At 39.0% G+C, this 23,864-nt stretch overlaps 1 protein-coding gene across 1 annotated transcript in view; it reads right to left on the reverse strand.

Annotated features, from left to right (window-relative positions):
* The window catches only part of tnfrsf21 (tumor necrosis factor receptor superfamily, member 21), an 84,587-nt gene that overhangs the window by 50,259 nt on the left and 10,464 nt on the right, over positions 1-23,864 (reverse strand). The window contains exon 2 of the mRNA XM_057822496.1: positions 1,316-1,991. Within this exon, the coding sequence (XP_057678479.1) occupies positions 1,316-1,991 (676 nt within the window). The remainder of the gene's footprint in view (positions 1-1,315; positions 1,992-23,864) is intronic.

The following is a 23,864-nucleotide window of genomic DNA, read 5'->3' on the forward strand; positions in this document are numbered from 1 at the left end:
TTTGTCCATCCACGATCAAACGTAAGTTAATATTCCCTTCTTTAAAGAAAGTTTGTAGTGTTTACTTTGGAATCGCTGCATTTGTGGCCATTTTTAATGTTACGCGCATGCGCAGAACCACATAGTTGCAGTTTTTGATGGGTTGCAAAATTTGTCAAAACACCGGTCCGTGAAAAAAAGACCCAAATCACACCGGTCCGTGGATCAAAAAAGGTTGGGGACCCCTGCTGTATATGGCTGTATGTCACATACTTTTTATGGATCTACAAAATCGTTCAAAAAATCCACACTTGAACTGGAATCACTGAAAAACGCCTTATGCTCCATTGGGCTCAATGCTAAATCTGCTGACATCGCTCATTGTCTGACATCATCACCAAGATGGAGGCGCCAGAGCGCTATAGTGACAGGATTAACTAAACCACAGACTTAAAGACACATTTCTCGTCATTTGTGCTTTGCCAAATTGTTGTATATCATTGAATCGTCTCAAAATATGATTTTAATTCCAATAATAATGCTAGTTAATATTTTTTCTGTCATGTCATATGCACTTTATTAATAGAAGAAATAACAAACATTCATCTTGCGTACAGCTTCTCCTCACTAGGGTCGCAGCTGGAGCCTATTCCAAATGTTATGTTATATGTTTTTATTCAAATACGTATTATGGGCTATGAATGTTTTAAATTCATATACTACAATGAACACACCATGTTGGGAAATCTCACCTTGTATGTATGGTACAATGTACCATTCAGTTACATTTGTTTACCAGGAAATGTTACCTCCTTGTCCTGACCAGGAGATTTACGAAGCTTTAAAAGCTTTTATACACCATTGAATAACGCTAATAAAATACAGTTAGACACTGCTATATACAACTCTTTCTTTGCTTCTTTGTGGAGAATAATAAATTGATCCTATGTCAACTGCAGGGACTCGTAACATACTGCTACCCCATGCTAAAACACAATTAGTAGTGACAGTATTATTAGGTGTGAGTGTCAGTGGGTGTGTAGGAATACCAGGATTGGTAGGTTGATTCCCAGAATTGACCCACTGACTTAACAGAAGGGATGATGATTAGTGTGAACGGCAGCTAAAACAAATGGGGTGGGGACAAATTACTCATGTTCTCTGATCCGACACATCTTTGAGGTGGGGAATACAGAGAAGCAGGAGAGGTTGACCTCCTCATGACCATAAATAGTAGCATTTCAGGACCAAGTAGAAGCCACTACTTTGTTGCCATGCCTAAGAATGTGCTTCTTTTGAATAGGGTTTCATGACTGCAATGACAGTCAACTCTCACCTTTGTGGTCTAATGTTGATGAGGAAGATTCCGATGTCACTAGTTTCTGTCTTTGTGCAGTGGTTGTGGAAGAAAATGTAGATGAATGGGATGTAGATGGGGGTCCACAAAGATTATCAGTCTCTCTTGTTCCCACTTTGAGCAGCATCAACCCCTGAGCTTTACAATTCGAATGGGCTTGGCACTTGAGAGCACTTGATTCCAAATCGGAGAATGTTCCTTTGGTGCAAGGCTTGCAAATGACATCTTCTGTTTCACTACCACGCTTTTTCACCCTTGTCCCAGGAGGGCACAGCGAATGTTGCTTACACTCTTTGCCACCTTCCATCGACAGGAAGCTGTTTGGTGGGCACGTACACACACGGTCTTGTGTGGCAGTGCAGGGTAGTTTCTCAATCTGGCCTACAGGACACTGAGTCCGACAGTGATGGCATTGTGAAACGCCGTTTTCACCCCGTGTGAAAGTACCTTCAGGGCAGGGGCTGCACTCCCTCACAGCATTTAAAGAACAGTGGGCAGACACATGGGTACCTGCCGGGCACTTGTCACAGACCAGCTGGAAGCCAGAGTCTGGGTCTTTGTATTGATAGTGGCGGGAAGACAGGAGGGGCAGGTCAGCCGGGTGAGTTGTGGACAAGACTCGTGCTGAGATTTCAACTACCAATGTCCACAGGACCTGAGGAAGACAGTGGAAAATGTAATTAGGTAGTGACAGTCAATAAATATCGTTGTCCTAATAGCATAATTGCCTACGTCATTTTTTTATTTCGCCAAAATGAGATTTCTGCCTAATGTTACTCCCCTATCACTGCTGCATCATCCTTCCTTAATGTCTCTGTCCTAAGCCAATTAACCTTTTGCAAACTCAGTCTCTTAAACAACCATCAACCAATCATACATCCTACAGACCGTTGTTAACATACAACCTCTGACAAACTCTCTGTTGCCCCTTTGTCTAACAAATTTGGTAGTTTCAGATAGTCAACACCCATAAAACTTTATGGAAGAAGATGGTGAAGCAGTGTGCCTATGGAGTATCAAAATTGGACACGAGGTACCTACGCATTTATCAGTATAAATGTGATGTGTTTCTTTTTCCAAAGCCGAAAAAACAACTGTACTGCCAGCTAAATATCTCCAAAACAAACAAGCTTACAGAGAAGTTCTCTTAAGGCAGTACTTCTCAAATGGTGAAGCGGGCCCCCCCAGGGGGGCGCAGAACGATGCCGAGGGTGGCGCATGTGACCTCGGGAAGATACTTTTTTGCCTACTAGAATAAAGTGTAATTGCACATCCACTCAGTGGGTGGCAGTGGCGCTCTCATTTTCAGAGTGTGCACAGTAATTTTGAACCAAACAAGACCACACAACAAAGAGCGCTGGAGATATGAAGAGCTTAGACGAGGAAATATGACGACGCGTATGTAGCATTTGGCTTTGACTTTTAAGTGGGAGTGAACCAAGGGTTGGGAGACAAGGAAAGACTGGTCTGTATCAAAACATGTTTGCAACGGACAGCAGGAAGCCAAATAAATTAAGACGTCACTTATAGTAGAATGAAAAAGTATTTAAACATTTTATGAGTCATCACATTTCTGCATAATTTCACCATGAAATGCTGGTCTGATCTTTGTAAAATTCATACAAATTAAAATACACTGTCTGCTTTAATTAAAACCACCCAAATATTTATAGCAATACATTTTTATTTTATTAAATTTTTTGGTCAAATGGTTTGGCATATTGTTCTCATGAGTTAATGTTGCTAATCAATTTGAATTTATTATTTATTCTTATTTATTTATTTTTCCCTTCAGGCATGACAAATCCAAACATACAGCATTTATATGTGTTTACAATTAATTCAACCCGAAAAGAAAAGGGCTGACGGAAGAAGCCAAAGCTTATTGAAACCCGTCCCCGGTATACCACATAGGACGCAGAAAATATCGAATATCAATTTTTGACATTCAGATTTCGTAGTGATTACAAGTTTTTTTTTTGTTTTTTTTTTTTTTTTAAATAGTAACCATCCCCTCTGATTGTTCATTTTCCCAATAGTCCATTGTCGATCGTGGCAATGAGCTCGTTATGTTGATTAGATCCAGTAGATTAGTTCATAATTCAGTAGTTAGTTTATTCAGTTGATTCGATCCAGAAGATAGGGAATAGCTGAGGACCGATGGTAGGCCGTGTCCGCCACCCTCCTTTTGTCGACTTAATCCTCCTCGCAGTTTTCATTCTGACTCCCGACGAACATTCATCTCAAGGTTGTGCAGCTTCGTTGTAGGTTGCATTGCATCGCCATTCCGGTTCTGGCTGTGGTTGTGGTTATTATTTATTGATTTTATTAAATTTCATTTTTCACTATTAAATGGTTAAAAAATGTAGTACCTTGAGTGTATTCTTACAGTTTGGATGTGACTTTTTTTTTTTTTTTAATTCAGGCAAAGTGATGCACTTTAAGTCTTTTCTCTTCCCAACAGAACAAGGTTGATAACATTATACTTTATTGTACGCTGATCTATATTATTTATTCTTTCTTTAAAATTAAAAAGGACACAATGTTATGCAGATGTGTACTTATAATAATTATTTTATTGACAAATGATACTATTTACAGTGGCGGCAGTGAGTAGGGGGCGCGAAACGTTTACGTCTTCCTTTGGGTAGCAGAAAATAATTGAGAAGCACTGTCTTTAGGTAAGACTAAGCTAACGGCAGAGTATAACCGGCGAGCTGTCTTGCCTAATTTGCACATAGAAGCAAGAAAATTCCAAAAACTGGATATCAAAGTTGTAGTTACTGTTATCGAATGTTATATCTTACTAGAATGTCAACGCTATAACGTCTATAACGCTATAAGTATAGCTGTTTCATTAGCTAAAGTTATTTAACTGCACCCAGACATGAAAATGGGTTAAAAAGGTGAAAAGGGTGTAGAGGAAATATGTTCCGGTAGGGCTGTCCCAAGTTCCCAACCGACTAATTTTCTCCCTCCCTCCCTCCCTCTTTTTTTTTTTTCATGTTTTCATTTGCAAATGCGGTTAACCAGTGATTTTTCATGTTTGAAGTGTCACCTTTTCACCGTAAGTTTGCGTTTTGGAAAAGACTGCCAATGTTTTATAGCAGGCTAAAGTAAGTTGTCTTTATTCCCCATTAACCTAAATGTAGCCATGCGAACGTTTACATTGTTTCATATAGATGTGTGTCCTTATTTTGTATGTGTGAACTGTAATTCTACGACGTGTTGTTGACCAATAAACATCTGGACATCTACACGCACACACAAATGTATGCATGCACGCGGTGATAAAACGCAGCCGTGAAAATTACCGCCCTCATTTTTATTTACCTTGCGATAGATGGACTCATTGCATATCGCGACAGGCTTAGCAGCTTCAATAAAACATGTCATTACTTAGTTAGATGGACTAACGACCCCCCCCAACCCCCGAAAAATGTTCTCCTCGGATCTACACGATTCACGCAGGTCGCCTTTTTTGACCTGCCGAAAGGTGAGTGATTTTCATGCCTGTGCACCCCTTCGTTCGCAGTCCGTTTAATTAATGCGTTAACATTAAAGAGCATATGACACGAGAAAAAAAGTCTTAAATGGCATTATTATGTGAATTAGAATCATATTTTGAGACGATTCGACGATATACAACAATTTAGCAAAGCACAGATGACGAGAAATTAGTCTTTTAATCTGCCGGTTAGCCACGCCTACCATTCATTATAGGGTTTTAGCGTCCCCAACAGGTGGATGACGTCAGCGGTAGACTGGACTCATCGGTTTTACTATTCAGCCCATTGAGGGGGAATTATTCAGAACGAGGAAAACGCGACGAAGAGAGCCGCAAAATGTAATTGTTTCAGTCTCTCTACTCCAATATTTTTACAGGATATTCTTTTTATCCAAGTATTCTTCCCCAATAGCTATATAAATGGCTTGAGAAGGACCAGTCAGCCCGTCGAGGGGGAACTATTCACAACGAGGAAAACGCGACGAAGAGAGCGGCAAAATGTCATTGTTTCTGTCGCTTTACTTCAATATTTTTACAGGATATTCTTTTTATCCAAGTATTTTCCCCAATAGCTATATAAATGGTTTGAGAAGGACCAGTCAGCCTGTCGAGGGGGAACTATTCACAACGAGGAAAACGCAACGAAGAGAGCAGCAAAATGTCATTGTTTCTGTCTCTTTACTTCAATATTTTTACAGGATATTCTTTTTATCCAAGTATTTTCCCCAATTGCTAAATAAATGGCATGGTCATGACAAATAACAGTCTTGTGCTGAATGGAATATAAAATAATAAAAATGCATTCATTCAGGACAACATGGCAAAATTACTCCATAATGGTCAAAACTGTCGACTTCAACTTTACTGTCGCACCTCCCGAACGATATTTTATGAAACCTAAATCGGACATATGTCATTTCCCTTCCCCGGCTTCGGAGAATGTAAACAAACCAGAAGGCGTGACAGCTAGCCGACATGCTAACCCGAACCGAGTGATGTTTCAAAGTCTTCGAAGCGGAAAATCACACATAAGTATCCTGGATTATTTGACATGACAACCCGGTTGGCGATTGTCTTTGCGGCTCGGCAAACCGCCCGGCGGAGAGCAATTTACAGTTCGTTCCCCGGAGGAGGGTGGCTGGAGTTGTTGTGCAGCTAACGTGCTGCTGCTAATGAGCATTGGGAGAGCTTTTTACATGCCTATCAATGATCAAACGTAAGTAGTCCTTCATTTAAAGGAAGTTTGTAGTGTTTACTTTGTAATCGCTGTATTCGTATTTGACATAATACAAAACAAGATGTTTACTCACTTCATCGTAAGTCCAATGGTCCCACAGTAAATATCCACGGTGAATGGGAACCTTTTGAAACTCCAAAAAGGCGCATACGCCTCTCCCTCATACAGAATGATTTTTCTGCAGCCGTTTGGCTGGCGTGATGCGAAAAATAAACGTATTAATCCGCAAAATCAGCTGAATCCTTCGTCCTCATACATAACAGTACACTGTAGCGTGAAGAGAACGTCTTCTACCGTACACGTCCTCCTCAATGCAAGACCGAAGCCGGAACTCACTCATTTTCATGGCGCAGGATTCAAAAAACTAAATAAAAATAGCGATCGCTTCCACACACATCCAAGCGGCCCATATCATTCAGGGGCATAAAATACCGCGTGTATTATGAAATAAACATGCTTTTTCGCGTCACAGGCACTTTAAAGCGATGCTTTGTCTTTTTAAAGCAACACCAGGTAATGTTTGTTTTGGTCGATTTTAGCGACGTAAGTGGACAAACGCAGTAGTGTTTTGCCTTAAGGAAGACTGTGTTTCCCATTAGGAACAGCACACAGCGTCATAAAGGCATCATCTTCTGGTCGCCTGCACTTGGATTAAATGACATTTCTGTTTTCAACGGCTGTGTGAAGGATGAATATTAATGGGATAATGAATCCAGTTGTGGCTAAACAATAGGATATGACAATGATGAAAATAAATGTTTGATTTTGTTCTTATTCCCCCCACCGGCCATCCGACCCACCCCCGCCCCCCATCCGACAGTGCTGATGACTTCAGTGGGGAGGAGGGGTAGGGATTCACGCCAGCGACTGAAAGCCAGGCTAATATTTATTCTTGAGAGTCCTTTTATCCTGGAAGCCTCCCTTTTTCTTTTGTCTCCTCAGACAATACTTTTTGTCTCTTTTGTCGGTCTGCCAACTTTGCAGAATTTTCGTGAAAACGTTTGCATCAACATCCATCTTTATAACAAATGAGGAAAGGGGAAGTGACATATGTCGTAAAGCAGTTGGCACATTTCCAGTTTTTTTGTGTGGCAGGGTTCCTGCCACCCTCCTCAAAGTCAATTAGTGCCCGTGAAAGCAATACAGACCCCCCTCAAGATATAAAAGAGGTGTCATTCAACTAGTTATCCATGGCCATACCATCATAAATGTTATGAAAATATTTTATATAGGTGGAAAAGTTACCTAGTTTTGCTTTAAGTAAACACAGTATGCTAATAAGCGTCTTAAACATATTTTGTTTTTCATTAATATTTTGTGAACTGAAACCTTAGTTTCCCGGCCTTCACTGTAAATGTTTAACCTATGCTTTTGCCTCAATTTTGGAGTTTGTTGCACCGGTATTGCTCCAAAAACACTTAAAACACTCGTCTGCCTGCAATTGCCTTGCCCTTGAAGTGATAAAGCTTGTCGGCTTAGCAACTTTAACTAAGTGGGGGCGGAGCTTTTGGAATTAGAACAATTGAAAGGGTCAATTCTATTCTTACAACATATGGGAAGACATTATAAATAATTATTATTAATAATTATCAATTATAATTAGTGCTGCAATGATTAATCGATCAACTCGAGTATTCGATTAGGAAAAAAGATTCAAATTGAATTTTGCTGCTTCGAGTATTTGTTTATATGAATTGGCGTTGTAATGGTTTGTTTTGAAAGTTTTTGCATTTAGTTTTATTGATTTCGGTGGATACACAGCCCTCTAGTCTGCCTCATTCACACGGCTGAATACAGCTGCTCCCTGTTAAGACCAACATAGGCTAGATTTTTGTTTGAGCTAATGTTTTTTTTTTTTTTAATGCATTCATAATTTAGTTTAAAGGTATATTTAGCCCATTTTTGTGGGAATATGTGTCGGAACCATTTGTTAAGAGTATTGTAAAAAAAAAAAACACACAAAAAAAACCGTTAGTATTTTATAGCATTTAAGCTATATTGTTCTTTTGTTGTACAATGATCCTTTTTTATACCATTTTAGGCTCAGCTCAAGTATTTTATTTTTTTATGTTCCTTATCCGATTACTTGATTGTTCAAACTAACTAGTTCATCGTTTCATCGACTACTAAAATAATCGATAGCTGCAGCCCTAATTATAATCATTATATAGTTATATAGTATACTCTGATGCAGGCCGGACTTTCAGTAGAAAAATTTGTGGTGTATTTCCCACCTTTGCAACATTGACGTCTTTTCACATTACTTACAGTGGCTGCTGCAGGCCCCCCCAAAAAAACAACCTTCCATTATCCCTCCTATTCGGAGGACGCGGCATGTTGTCGACATGTTGAATTTCTGTCAGGGCTGTTAGTGCGTATGTGTGTGTGTGTGTGGGGTGGGGAGGGGGTGTTGTGAAATCATCAGCCAATCAAACCTGCGTTTGAGGGGGAAAAAAATGGACTGGCACACTCAGCAGTGAAAAGCGGTAAATGTAAGTCTGAACATAATGAAAATAATTCACTAACTAATGGTAATGTCAATTCTATCCTTACAACATATGGGGAGACAATCTAAATGACCTATATAACTGAAGTCATTGCATAATGCAAATAAGGTTGCTTAAAAGTTGGTGGGGACAATTTGAGCATCCTGAAAAGTTGGTAGTGTTATGTCTCTACCGTCCCTATGCAAACCCACGCCCTTGACATGAGGTAAGGCTCACACGAGGCAATCTTGCTATGTGCACTTGCATGTTTGATCCACTTTAAAGGGCAACTGAAGAGCTTTTCAGATTTCGCTCTTAAGTGTTTTACTCAGTTGAATTGTATTAAATGAGTCATTCGCTCTCTCAAAAAGTCACATAAAAAAATAATAATAATAACTGACCGCGTAGTTTTTGAGTTATGCCCATAGCAACACCATAGCAACGAGGGACGCGCCGTCCTGCCGACCCCTACCTCATGACGTAACTTCCAGGAAGCCTCGCCACCACTCTGAACGTGGAAATATAGCACCACGCTATCCTCGCCACATATTGCAAACATTTTCTGGGTTTTACTCGCGGGATTCGTCATGCCATCTCGATGTGTAGCGATTAATTACTCACAGGAAGATTCGAGACTCTGGGAGTGGTCCCAAAAAAACTTCTCCTGCAAAGGTTTGGACCGTTTTTGTTAGCATGCATACAGGTCCCCAATCGGCTCATTGTTTTCATCATTTCAGCCACGACAGCTTTGAAAACCTACAACAATGCAACCTTGGTTTTACAAAGACGTAAGTAGAACATTAATGGCTTTTTTTGATAAACGAGGGGGACTCCTACTGCCTGTTTGTTGAAGTGCGACATTTTTTTTTTTTTTTTGCTGTTGGCCTGTCATAAGTAGATAGGTTGGCTGACATGTCGTCTACCCGTGTGATTTTATTACTATATCAATAGGTGTTATGTAAATTCAAATGTCCCCAGCACCAAATAGGTCCTTGGTTCGTTTTTTATACTTCAACATCAAGGTCTGCCTATTTGAAGAGGGAACAATAGCATCAAATAGATGCTGCTATGACTGGGGCATTATTATTTGATCACCAAGAAATTATTATTAAATTAAAATTAGGATTCATCCAATATTTCATGCTGCTGTGATTTTTTTTTTTCTCCAGGAAGCCAAACATAAAAAATTAAGTGGCGGAAACCCTCAACACGATGAAAAAAGCGTTGCAAGTCAGTTGCCTCCCAGTTTCCCAAAATCAAGAGAGAGTGACGAAGTGATGCGGTGTCAAGCGATGACGACTGAAGAGATCCTATGAGGCCTGCCAGATGTTGAATTTCTTCCGTCTGCGACATCAGATGACGATGATTTAGGAGAAATAAATGTAGCAAATTTTGATGACATGAAATCATAAACTAGTCATATATACAGTACACATTTTTTAAAAGAAAAATCAAGTTACCTTCATATTTTAATGATAATGCGTTATCTTTGTATAGAGAACACTTCATGCTACAGAAAAGAGTAAATACATATTTCCCACTGCCATTATCATTTTTCAATGTTGCGCTAGTCCATTGCTATCCTAACTTTGTGTTGCTTACTAAAATTATGCTCTTTGATGTGTGCCATTGTGTGCTTGGATAACATATGTTGTGTCACAATCTGACAACGAAAGCTAATGCTGATTCAACATAAATCTGGTATCATTTATTATTGTGGCCTATTGAATATTTTTTCAGAATGTAATATAATTACAATATATTATATACCAATAGAATACATTAAACAGTCAACAAAATGTGTCAATGTTGTTAACAATTTATGGTTTTATTTTTTAAATGTAATTCATGCCCCTGTCAGTGCTTCAGCCTCCTCAAGTTTGGCTCTCACGTCTGGGATCTCCTGATGACACAGGCATACTTTTGGAAGGGTAATTACTTGACGGTTTACAGCAACACCTGGAAAATAAAATGGTTTTGTCATTTATTTTGAAATATCAATAACATATCATTCATTTAGCCACATTTGGGCTAGCTTTATCATATTTAGATCGGTAGGAGCTGTCCCATTACCTAATATCCAGTTTTAGCTATGTGTAGAGCATTCATTTAGCCAGATTTGGCCTAGCTTTATCATATTTAGATCGGTAGGAGCTGTCCAATTACCTAATATCTAGTTTTAGCTATGTGTAGAGCATTCATTTAGCCACATTTGGGCTAGCTTTATCATATTTAGATCGGTAGGAACTGTCCCATTACCTAATATCCAGTTTTAGCTATGTGTAGAGCATGGAAAAATATACAACCATGTAATGATCGCATTCTAATAAAAAAATCACGATGCTGGACTTACCACTCACTCTCCCGTTCGTGAAGTGTCGAGCTGTCAATTGGCGTCATGACGCCATCTGCTGTGTCAAGTAAATCGCCGTCATCTGACGCCTCAGGTTCAAACATGTAGGCATTAATTGTAGTTCATCTTTCCTGGGAGCCTTTGCCATTGGTAGCGTCACGAAAGAGCGATCCTGAATGGTTACCTTTGGTGGAAATATCACTGACATCGTTGTTGCTGCTATGCTAGCTGTGGGTAGTCTTCTGTTGCCTACGTCACACTTCCGGGTTTGCGAAGGGACCATTAACGGAGTGCAAAAAAACTAAAAAAACGCAAATTATCCTTACAATTACGTGTTGATAATGTCATGGTTGTTCGACGAACTTGTCCCAAGTTTATATTCATAAAATTACACCAAAATCCGGAAAGGTCTTCAGTTGCCCTTTAAATGACAGGATTTTTATCTCATGCTGGGTTCTGCATTGTATTGAGCAACACTCTCCTCAACAGTTATACTAATACACACACTAATAATGTACAAAAAGATACTATAATTTAGCAAAAGAACATGTGGATAAGAACAATACGATGCCTCTTTACACTGATGAACTAGATTTATAAGGTCACATCAGCATGAAGTCACATAACAAGCCAGGAAGTCACCTGACCCGCATGCACATGAGCCAAAAGGACAAGCTTGACTGTGCAAATAAAGGTTGCGCGGAGTTTACGAGGACTTGGTGGGAACCATGCATCACCCGCTTTTATTCTGACTTCACTGTCAACTCTGCTGGGAAGCTGACAACACGCGTGGTTGAGGGGAATAACGTCACGTCTAGTTTACACAGACTGACAAAGCAGTTAGTTCAACCATTGTGTCCAATAAACACAGAAGGCTATGCAAAGATCTGGGCCTGGCGACCAAGTCTGGAGAATTGTAGTCGGATAATGAGTAGTAAAGATTCAAAAGCCGTTGTTTTTAAAAAGTTGGATTTATTTTATTTTTAATTATTTATTTATGTCAATAAATATACTGTACGATGTTGAATCTGTAAACAAAGAAAGATCTGTTTATTAAATGTATCTACATAATGACAAAATGAGAAAAGGTGTGTTTTTAAAAGAAGAGTGCGCATGCCTAGACAAATATTGGAGGAGATTAACATCTTGTGTTGGTATGCCGGACAAAAAGGTGCTGGTATGGTTTGAAGTGATGAGCTAGAGGAAATTTCTGCTGATGACACATAGAAATGCTTGTCATCTGTGAGAAGCAGATGAGATATCACACTTAACAAAAGGTTTTATGTGGGGTACTCTTGTTGGATAAGATTGTGAGTTGATTCTACAATTTCTACTCTACAATATTTTCAACGCCTGGCAAAAATGATGGTATGGGCAGTGTGGTTTGTTGATCACTCAGTTGTTTTATCGTGTAGAAAAAAAGCAGATCGTAGACATGAGACAATAGACTTCATAATCTAGTGACGGGACATGGGGCGCCGGGGCGATTAATAGGGGGCCTCTATCAAAGCTGACCGGGTAGAAACAGACAAAAAGCTTTTTACGTTGAAAATTCTTGTGAATAAATGCTTAAATCCCTGAATTATTTATAGATATGGACTTAAAACCGTCTACAGTCTTGGTTAAAAGCAAAAAAAAAAACGGGCAATTAGCATTTATTTTACGTAAAAATGTTGAATGTGCTCCTAGTCTTTAAGCCACTGTGGCGCCGCCTTATCACCACAAAGAGCTTTTTACGTTGAAAATTCTTGTGAATAAATGCTGAAATCCTTGAATTCTTTATATATATGGACGTAAAACAGTCTCAATCCTTGGTTAAAAGCAAAAAAAAAAAAAAAAAAACGGCAGTTAGCATTTAATTTACGTAAATATGTCAAATGTGCTGCGTCTTTAACCCACTACGGCGCCGCCTGATCACCACAAAGAGCTTTTTAAGTTAAAAATTCTTGTGAATAAATGCTTAAATCCCTGAACTCTTTATAGATATGGATGTAAAACAGTCTTGATTATTGGTTAAAAGCAAAAAAAAAAAAAAACAGGCAGTTAGCATTTATTTTACGTAAAAATGTTGAATGTGCTCCTAGTCTTTAAGCCACTGTGGCGCCGCCTTATCACCACAAAGAGCTTTTTATGTTGAAAATTCTTGTGAATAAATGCTTAAATCCCTGAACTCTTTATAGATATGGACGTAAAACAGTCCCGATTCTTGGTTAAAAGCAAAGAAAAAAAGAAAAACGGCAGTTAGCATTTATTTTACGTAAATATGTCGAATGTGCTGCTAGTCTGTAAGAACTGTGGGGCCGCCTTATCACCACAAAGAGCTTTTTACGTTGAAAATTCGTGTGAATTAAATTTATACATATGGAAGTAAAACAGTCTTGATTATTTGTTAAAAGAGCAAAGAACCGGGCAGTTAGCTTTATTTTACGTAGATATTGCGAATTCTGGCGCCAAAGCCGTAGTGGTTAATTTCTACCATTGATTTTTTTTCACAACGTTTCAAAATGCATGCATGGTATGAAAAATATAACAATTACCTTGAATCCTTGACAAATCACTCCTGTGACAATCCTTCCTGTTTGTATGCGGTACAGCTTTTATACTTTTTCTATCTAAATCCGGCATTGGATTGCTGCATGTGTTTGAGAATAACTGCGACCGACTTCGACCGACTGAAGCGGAATGTGGCACGGCCCCCTACTTAAATATGTGACGCAGTGTCTGGGGAGTGTGTCCCGTCAATATCATTATGAAGTCGATGATGAGACAAAATTTCATCATTTCATTTAACATGGCAATTTTCTACACTGCAAAAACACACCACCTTAAAGCTAGTTAAATTCCCTTGTTTTCAGTGTAAATCTACTAAAAATAAGTGAAATTATCTGCCAGTGCATAAAGTAAAATTTGACTCTCTTGGTTTTCTCTGGATTTGGATTCATTTTAAGCAATAAATCACTACATTGAATCTTTAAAAAATCATTCTGTTGTTCATGACAATGTGCTCACTGCTCTACAATTGACCGCATAGAACAAAAAAATTTTCAGGATGCAGCCAGCTCTTCAGAGATATAGTGACGGAGTACATAACAAAATAATTTAATCATGCCATAATTGATTCTCTAAATGTCTTTTTCTGTCAGATTATTATGAAAACAGTATGTACTGTCCTGACCTTTTAACGCTCATATGAGGTTGGAGAACAGAAGATGTGCTTCTATCAAGCAGGAAATCTTTTTCATTTATACTGCGAACGCAGCAGGTCACTTTTTTTCTTTCTTTCCTTCTTTTTTTTTTTTTTTTTTTATAACAGGAATGGAGCACAGTGCATTAATCCACTCAGGGCACGCTCTGTCAGGCGAATCCAACATGGTTACAAGCCAGAAGGCACACGCGCCAAGCCCACCCAAAAAGCCACACATTTGTCAACCAGCCAAATCCCAAACTATAAAAATCAGCCTTATCCCAGATTTGATATCAATGCTTTGTGAGTAATTGGCTTAAAGCTGCATTAGTTGGGACCTTTCTACCTGGAATTTGTCTGAATACCATCCATGTGTCTGGGTTCTCTCAGGTACTCTGGCTTCCTTCCACAGTCCAAAGCATTTAGAATTGTTCAGAACACTAGACATTTTTGTGATACTAAAATGAGGTCAGTAACTTGACATTTTTACTCTAGAACAAGGTGTGGGCAAACCGATCCTCAAGTGCCACAGTTGGTCCTGGTCTTTGTTCCAACCAATCCAGTACAGCCAGTTTAACCAATGACGTTTTCCAGAAACAAGAAGCACCAGAATGCAGTCGTCTGATTGCACTATTAAGACACCGGTATGGTGAAAACGAGTTTTCTGGAGAGGTTGGAACGAAAACTCACACCCACTGTGGTGCTTTATTGAACTAGTTTACCAACTCCTGCTCTAGAACTATCTGTCTGCCAATGGCTAAACACCCTGTCCATCCCATTGACCTATGGCACCCTTAAAGCTCAACAGTAGCAGACTGACCTAAGAGTATGTCTGCACATGCAGTTTTAAGCTATTGAGGTTACTGTGACATATGCTGCCCAGAATACCATTAAAGGAATACTTAAGAAAGCGGTGGGTACTAACCCATTGCAGGGTTTCCCCTACATATACAAGATTGTGGCGCACCGCCATGCCTGGCAAATGAGATTTTAATTTTAAGATTTAAAGATACATTGTAATTTGTATAATTTAACATGACATCTACATGAATATACGTATATAGCTCATTATTTACGCACTTTTTGCCATGAAATAGCACGTCAAATACTAATTGTTCCTTTACACCCTTTATTTTGAAAGTCACATCGTTTGTCCTGTTGTAAACGTGCGCCTGACTATGTCGCCGCGGAGTTGGAAATCGGGAGAAAAATCCACAGAAAGGTATTTCAACTTAATGAATGTAATTCTGGATTTAAGCCTGTCAAAACGACCTTAATATCGATATTGGCGTAACATTTATGTTCATGGCGTGTCTATGACCCGAATCGTCGCGTCGTAGCATAGCATTTGTTCGTTGCTGACATCACTGGTTGTAATTTCAGATGAGTATTTTGAAAAGAAAACAGTTCCTAAGGAGGAGGGTCCGCTAACAAAAGGACTATTATTGTTGTGGTGATGTAGACCGTCATGTTCCGAAATATTTAAATAGCCTCTGAGGCTCAGGCTACTTAAACATCACTGGCACAGTCTAATATCTCAAGTCCCGAGGTGCCCTTTAGTTCTGAAGGTATTTAGCCCTCACGTTCCGAGGGGTAGAAATAACCAACTGGTCGTGGCAAGCGTTTTATTTTAATGTAGCGATAACATTTTCAAATACTGAATGAGGCAAGATCACAGCTGGAGACTCAGATCAGGAAGACATGAGGAAGGAGAACTAAGAAAAAAGCAAACACAAGCAATCTGGCTTAGACCCAACATGGACAGACATGGCAAAGTTCAAGCCCTGACTGTACTACATACTGTAAATCATGGTGAGTATTAAGAATTGTGCAACTATTAAAATTTTATTGTTTAAACTTAAGTTCTCTCTCTCTCTATGCAGCGTCGACTTTGTCGCTTGCTGACCCGTTTCGCTTGTGTACAGCGACGCCACCCCCCGAGAAACGGCTTCGACTAGCCGGCTAAACTATGTGAGCGCCTCCCTCTACCCCAATCCCCTGAGGGAGTCCCCTCTCTACGTACACACATCTGCCGGTGGACCAGGCGGACGAATCGTCCCATTGACCAACGACTGGAAAGGCGAGAGATGTCAGGGCTTGTCTACGAGCTGGGTGCGCATCTTGGGACTTGGGGTAAAGATAAGCTACCAGAGTCGTCTAGAAGGTAAAGGTAACCCACTGGAGGAAATTCTGTTTGAAAACCTTGCAACCAATGCTACAGTGTTGAAAAAGGTTCATTGTTTTATAACGTGGCATTGGTATTTTTCATCTCATTGAAACAAATCATTGTTTTTTTTCAATATAAGTTTGCACTAGGGACTAGCTTTAAAACAATCAGAAAAGTAGCTCCCTCGAAGGGACACTTCAGTTTTAACTTAAATTGAATTGGTTAATGTACAGTGGTCTGAAAAAGTATCTGAACCCTCTTGGAATTTCCCACATTGCATAAAATCTTCTTTCAAAATTACAGAGATGTAAAAACAGTGTTTGCTTTAACTAAAACCATCCAAACATTTGTAGGTTTTCATATTTCAATGAGGATAGCATGTAAACAATGACCGAAGGGGGAAAAATAATTAATTGAAACCTCTGCCTAAGGAGACTTAAACAGCAATTGAAACCAATTTTTACCAAACAATTGAAGTCAGGTGTGTGCCCAATCACTGATGAGCAGTTTAAAGCTGCCCCGCCCACTATAAAACACACACCTGGAAAGAGTGTGTCTTCATGAGAAGCATTGTCAGATGTACATCATGGCTCAGTCAAAAGAGCTATCTGAAGACCTGTGATCAAGGATTGTTAATTTGTATAAAGCTGGGAAAGGATACAAAACCATCTCTAAAAGTCTGGATGTTCATCAATCAACAATCAGAGAAGTTGTCTATGTATGGAGAGAGTTTGGCACTGTTGCTTCTATCTCGAGGAGTGGCTGTCCACCAAAGATGAGGCCAACAGTTCAATGCAGAATACTCAGAGAGGTAAAAAAAGAACCCTAGAGTGTCTGCTCAAGACTTACAGAAATCACTGGCACAGTCCAATGTCTCTGTGCACACATAAACTATATGTAAAACTATGGCCAAGAATGGTGTTCATGGGAGGACTCCACAGAGGAAGCCACTGCTGTCTGAAGAAAAAAAAAACATTGTTGCTCATTTAATGTTCGCAAAAAGGCACTTGGACACTCCACAGAAGTTTTGACAAAATATTTTGTAGACTGATGAAACTAAAGTTGAATTGTTTGGGAGTAACACACATGTGTGGAGGAAAAAAGGAACAGCTCACCAACATCAACACCTCATCCCCACCATGAAGCAATGTGGAGGGTGCATCATGATTTGGGGCTGTTTTGCTTCTCAGGGCCTGGACAACTTGCAATCATTAATGGAAGAAGGATTTCAAAGGTTTATGTTTTGCAGGAAAACCTGTGGCCGTCTGTCAGACAGTTGAAGCTAAAAAGAGGATTGATGCTACAACAAGACTATAAACAAGACAACATTTTAAATGTGATGGTTCACTTACTTATTTTCCCCCTTCTGTCACTGTTTGCATACAATCCTCATTAAAATATGAAAACCTATAAATGTTAAAGCGGGCACTGTTTTTTCATCTGTGTGATTTTAACAAGGATCTGATCACATTTGATGGTGATTTTATGCAGAAATGTGAGAAATTCCAAAAGGTTCAGATACGTTTTCATACCACGTAATCTTTAAAATGTAATCTTTGAAAACATAGGATTGAAACAGTTTAGTACTAATGGGTAATCCATTTTATGTGTTTCAGAATATGGACCAGGTCAGCATGATGTCAAAGATGGCATCACAGACTGATGAATAGGGAGAGCTGTACCCTTGCTTGAGCCAATGGTCGGCCATTGCGTTGACAGCGCCCATCTCAACAGTGAGCTGTGAACTTTCTCTGCAATGAACAGAGTAAGGCATTTGGTCAACTGTACAATGTAAGGAACTGGTCAGGAACCTATGGCTCGGGAGCCATATCTGGCTCTTTTGATGAGTGCATCTGGCTCTCCACCAACCCGTAATTTTAAACGTGGAATTAGCCGGCTCGCTTGACAAGAAGGAGCTGTGATGAGCTCATGGCGCATTCTCACAGTGATCTTGGACACTTCAAACCTACGTGCAATGATATGCTTCGATTCGGTGCCCATTGGTGGTCGCGGAGTGCACGGAGATTGGGATTACAGAGCTCACCCCACGCGTTAAATCTCCACTCAGCCAGCAGCGTGGCTATAACGTATAGTATAGTTAATAAAAATGCATAGAAGAAAATTAAACCACGAAAGTGAACTGTGTGGTACCGCAAGTCACACAAGCGTGTGATCGGTTTCACTTTCATGACTTTTTCGCCTGTCAAATTGTTGCCACTTCCAGGAGAGTGAGACTCACGAAATTGTTACCTTGAGAGACTCCACCTGTCTCGGCCACTATGTTGCATACGTCCCCCTGGTTGTGGTTTCCACTTCCAGGAAATATACGCAAAGCCAATTCATGTTTCTATTTGTTATTTCCCAAGTTGTGAGTACGCAACTTAGATTTTTATCAAACACAACTAGGCGACTGTATAATATATATATACACACACACACCTCTATATACACACACACTCCGTATGGCTCTCGTGGAGTCCCATTTTAAAATATGTTAGGTGTTTTGGCTCTCTCAGTCAAAAAGGTTCCCAACCCCTGGTGTAGACAGTATGTGGAAAATTAGATATCAAAAGCGTGGCAAGGCGAAAAGGAGAAAATACAACAAATTCAACAATGTGTTTTTGTACAGTACTTTTCTGCCTACGCAGACACTAGACAGGCACCGTCTGGAGCTTCTACACACATCAAGTCAGGTCTGCTGTGTACCTTTACTCCTATCCATCCATCTTGTATCTGTCTTCTCTTTCCCACATAGTCAGCAGAATGTGCTTTTTAATCTACAGATTCTGTCACTCACTAACGGGAAGAATCACAAGACAAGAGACATTCAAGGGTGTGGTTCCTGGTCGGACAGATCTTGTTTACCTCACGTGGGCAACATTGCAGCAGCTCAGCAAAACAAACATACTCCTATAACCATGAGCAGGGCAACTTGTAATACTACTCCAGGCGCCAGCCATTAGACAAGTCTGAAGACAGGCTGAGAATTCAAAAATCCCCTGACAAGGACTGATTTTGTTTACTTTTGTCTAAATATGTTGGACAATAAAGTGTAGTTAGTGTGGCATATGTTACATGTCTTTTTGCCTTCTATACAACTGCAAATTCTAAACATTTATAGTATTACAATACAACATTGAATTTTTTTAATGTTGCTCTGAAACATTTTCTTTAACAGTCGTACAGAGATTTTTGGAAATGATCCATTCATTTATTTTCAAGTTAAAATTTACGATAGATTTTCATGTCTTCAGTGTAGTGCCACATCGTGCCACAAAAATCAAGAACCAGGCGAGGAGGGTGACTCCTACCAGAGAAAAGGCCAAGAAAAGGTTCTTTCGGACGGCTAGACGGCGAACAGGGGTTGAGGTCTCAGGAAAAAAGTGACAAACAAAGAAAGTCATGCAACAAAATAATTGCACTAAATCTCAGCAAATGCATGTGTTTATATATTAATAATGCTTTTTTTCATATTAGGGATCTGGCCAATTGCTCAATTTTTCATAGGATCGGAAGCGGGTGAAAAGGATATATACAGTGGGGAGAACAAGTATTTGATACACTGCCAATGGGTTTTCCCATTGACTGTGTATCAAATACAGTACTTGTTCTCCCCACTGTATATATATATATATATATATATATATATATATTTTTTTTTTTTTTTTAAATAAAAAAAGGAATATATTTAGGTTTTTCTGCTTCATGTTCATACAGTGCAACAGCCTCTCACCTTCCCTCCTGCTAAGAAGTGTGGCCAAACTGTCCAGCTTGCATTTGGTACTTAGTTAACGATGATTTACAAGTTTGTAGCTTTAATCTTGCCAGAAAAGCTTGGTAGCTCTACGATCAAAGGCTCAAATGTGTCAATCATCATTAAACTTGCACAAATGTGCTGTGTAAGTGAGAGGCTGTTCTCAGCAGCGTGAGGGTCAAAGCGCAAATTGATTTGACTGGACTCACTCAATGAAGCATTTAATAAAGACAAATATTTTTCGATGTTATTCTTGTTTAAAATAATTCACATTATTGAAGGTGACATGGTGGGTAAGCCTGTCGCGATATGTAATAAGTCAATTTATCGTACAGGAAATAAAAATGAGGACGGTAATTTTCCCAGCTGCGATCGATTGCCGCGTACGTGCGTGCATACATTTGTGGATGCGTGTGCTACGTGCACTCGGCACACGTGCATGTTGATTGCATATGAGACTCCAGTTCCTTTCACAGATGTTTATTGGTCATCAACACACCTTAGAATGAGAAATACAAAATAAGGAATTAAATCTATATTAAACACTGTAAAACGTTAGCATTACTACATTGAGGCTAATAGAAAATGGACAACATACTAACCACTTAAACCTGCTATAAAACATTGGCAGTCTTCTCTAGAATGCAAAATTGCAGTTAAAAGGTGACACTTCAAACATGAAAAACAAAGAAAATCTATTGCAGACACAACATGCATGGCAAAAAGAGAAGTGCACTATTTGATTTTTTTTTTTTTTTTTTTTTTTTTTTTTTATGGTTAGCGGCTTAGCAAACGTACTTCCGGTGAACATTTCAAAATAAAAGCATGTCATGTTCAACATTTTTGAGAGGAGTCTGGCTGCAGCCCGCCTCTCTCAGTACCCTGCGCCGCTCTTCTCAGTACCCATCCCGCAGACAGGAAATGACGCAACACCGCAGCTCTCAGTCCCCTCAGACCGGAAATGTCGTCAACCCTTGCGACGAAAACAAGTTACGTTATTTCACCTCTCGCGAAAAAAACACGGTAAGTGGCCGCACTGAAAAAAAGTTTTTAAAAGCGTATGCATGTTTAAAAATGTTAAATAGTTAAACAAGACTTGCGGTGAAAATATGAAGTGTTTATTCTGAGTTGAAAAGACCGTACTTATATCTAGTATTCTTAATGTAATTTAAATAATGTCTTCCTTTACTAACTGCATGTGACTTTGCTCTACTTATATTGTTTAATACGTACTGATGAATTCAGCAGCGAATTCGCTAATGCTGCTAATGCTTTTTACATTTTTTTTTCACAATGAACAGTCTTCTTTGTGTAGTTTTCATTATATTGCACTCTTATTTTTCATTATGTACATGCCTGCAATTCGCAGCTCGCTGTTTTTGTTGTTGTATGGTATTGTTGTTTTGCCTTCATTTGTTTTGTCTGGTCCTTTGTAGTTTGAATGTTGTCACATGATCCAAATAGGACAAGGTTGTAATTTTTTCTTGATATTGTTACTCTGCTTAGCTATATATTTTTTCATTATTTTGTTTTTTTTTTTACTAGCTGCAAGATCACCACCCCATTGGGAAGAAACTAAATCACGACCCCCAAATGGTAGTCTTCCCATGCAGATACAGGGATGTCACACAGATCCAAATGGAAGTAAGTAGCATAAATATTAATGTACTTTAGATTTTGGACTGTGCTGAATACTTTTTTTTTGATAGACATCGAACACTGTAAAACCCACTGTGCAGACAGGACCAATGGTGACAATATAAGACCATGCCGAGCTTCATGGACGGTTCAAACTCATCCTGCCCAGGAACGGCTGGTATGTTTTATGTCTGAGACAAATGTTGTGCTCAGTGGAAATCTGGATAGGCTTATTATTCCTTATATTAGTTAACAATTGGACATAATTGATTATTTACTCTTTGTTTATTTAACCAATCAACATTCTCATTAGCTTATGCAAATCTTGAATATAAAGAGGCCAGAAATGGTGTTGATTGTCTAAAAAAAGAAAGTTTGATTGACACGTGCTGACTTTTGGAACGTTGGCCTGAACAATGAAATGGAATCAACTGTGAATTTTGAGGATTTAGTTTCTCTAAAGAACATAATGTCACTTGTACAATTAAGTAAAATGTAACTTTTTGTTTTTGTTTTTTTGCAGATATGAAATGCATATTTATAACTTGTCTAACAAGTAGCTCATTCAAAGGTATAAAAAAGTATTTTTTTGGCGTGTGTAGGGTATTATTTTAACTATGTAGCCTACAGAATGCTTGTATGGGCTCATGTAGGTGTCTGCGTACGTTTGTATTTATATAACATATGTCCGTGTGTATAGATTATGTATTTTTCAGGGAAGGACCATATTTGTGGCTGACCCCTATGTTGTTGCAACATGGTGAAAGCCTACAGGATGTGACCCACACATGCATCTGCCTGTAAGGCTGATTAGTAACAACTACAACTTGGAGCATTGGTTCATTTTCAAAGAACAGTCAAATCATAACAAATTAAATGATCCAAATTCCAATTATTTGTGGGAAGAAAAACAGATCCAATCTTGAGATCAGAGAACTATTGTTATCTCTAATGAAATTCAGTAACCATTCATATTGGCATGGCGTTTCCATGATGATCCAGAATAGCCTTGTTTGGTTTTGAAGGTATGTTCCAGTCGATCCTTTTATTTTGCCCCTTCAATTAAAGCAGAATTGCACTCCAGATGATTCATCCAATCATTTGAAGCTAAATTCTAAAATGCCACTCTAAAATTGCGAATGTTTTGTTTCAAGGGCATTGGCCCGGTCTCAACATTGGTAGGGACGAATATAATGCAAATAAGGTTGCTCAAAAGTTGGTGGGGACAACTTTAGCATCCTGAAAAGTTGGTCGTGTTATGTCCCTACCGTCCCTATGCAAACCTACGCCCTTGTTTTGTTTGCATGAATCATTTAAACCTGACTGGTTGGTGTTCTTATGCATGGAAACACGTTTGTAATTGTTTAACTACTGTATTTAATATAAACCTATATTTTCAATTGCAGAAAACGTTGACAGTCAATCAACAGGGGGACATGGAAAGAGAGGATTGGAAGTGAAATAGAGGTATTTGTAAAAGTGTGTATTCATTGATTCAAAACTAGAAGGAAGTGACTCGGTTAAATTCTTACGTTAGGGTTTTTCGGGACAGCCATAGGGGAAGGACTGTGGCATCTTCATGTTGGTAGGTGAGTTTAACTGTCCAATTTTGTCCTCTGTTATATTTGTATTCATTTATCCATTTGTAGTATGCTCTTTGCACTGTTCTGGATGCTCTCTTTGAGTTTAACCATTGTAAAATGAAGTTCACCGAATCATTCAAATTGGGCTACAAAATATCCTTGTCGTTATTCTTTATTTACACTTGTTTTTAATTTTTGTTAGACTGATATGCCAACTCTGAGGAAGTGGTGGTGTATATTGCTAGTGGACAATTTCAAACTTGGGTGCATGGTAAGTCTTTGAAACTGTTGATATGGCATTCATAGGAAAGTAGGTGCACAGCACCTTAATTCTTTGTTGGAAAATGTGGAATACTTATTTTTGTATTTTTTCAACTTAGGTGAGCCACAGGAAAGAGTTTGCCCATTGGACAGATAAGGCAAAAGCATTACTGCAGGGTGAAGTGCCACCAGTCTATCAGCTACAGAAGTGAAATTTGAATATAATTGCTGAGGTCAGCTTTTAAAGACTTTTTAGTGTCCATTACTCTGACGCACTTTTGAACATGTCCCCCTTTATTCACTGATTTTTTTTTAGGAAGAGGTGCAACCACAGCTCCTTCAAGTTAGTGGTGGCCC

This window comes from Corythoichthys intestinalis, chromosome 19 (assembly GCF_030265065.1).
Source record: "Corythoichthys intestinalis isolate RoL2023-P3 chromosome 19, ASM3026506v1, whole genome shotgun sequence".
In the NCBI taxonomy this organism is placed as follows: domain Eukaryota; kingdom Metazoa; phylum Chordata; class Actinopteri; order Syngnathiformes; family Syngnathidae; genus Corythoichthys; species Corythoichthys intestinalis.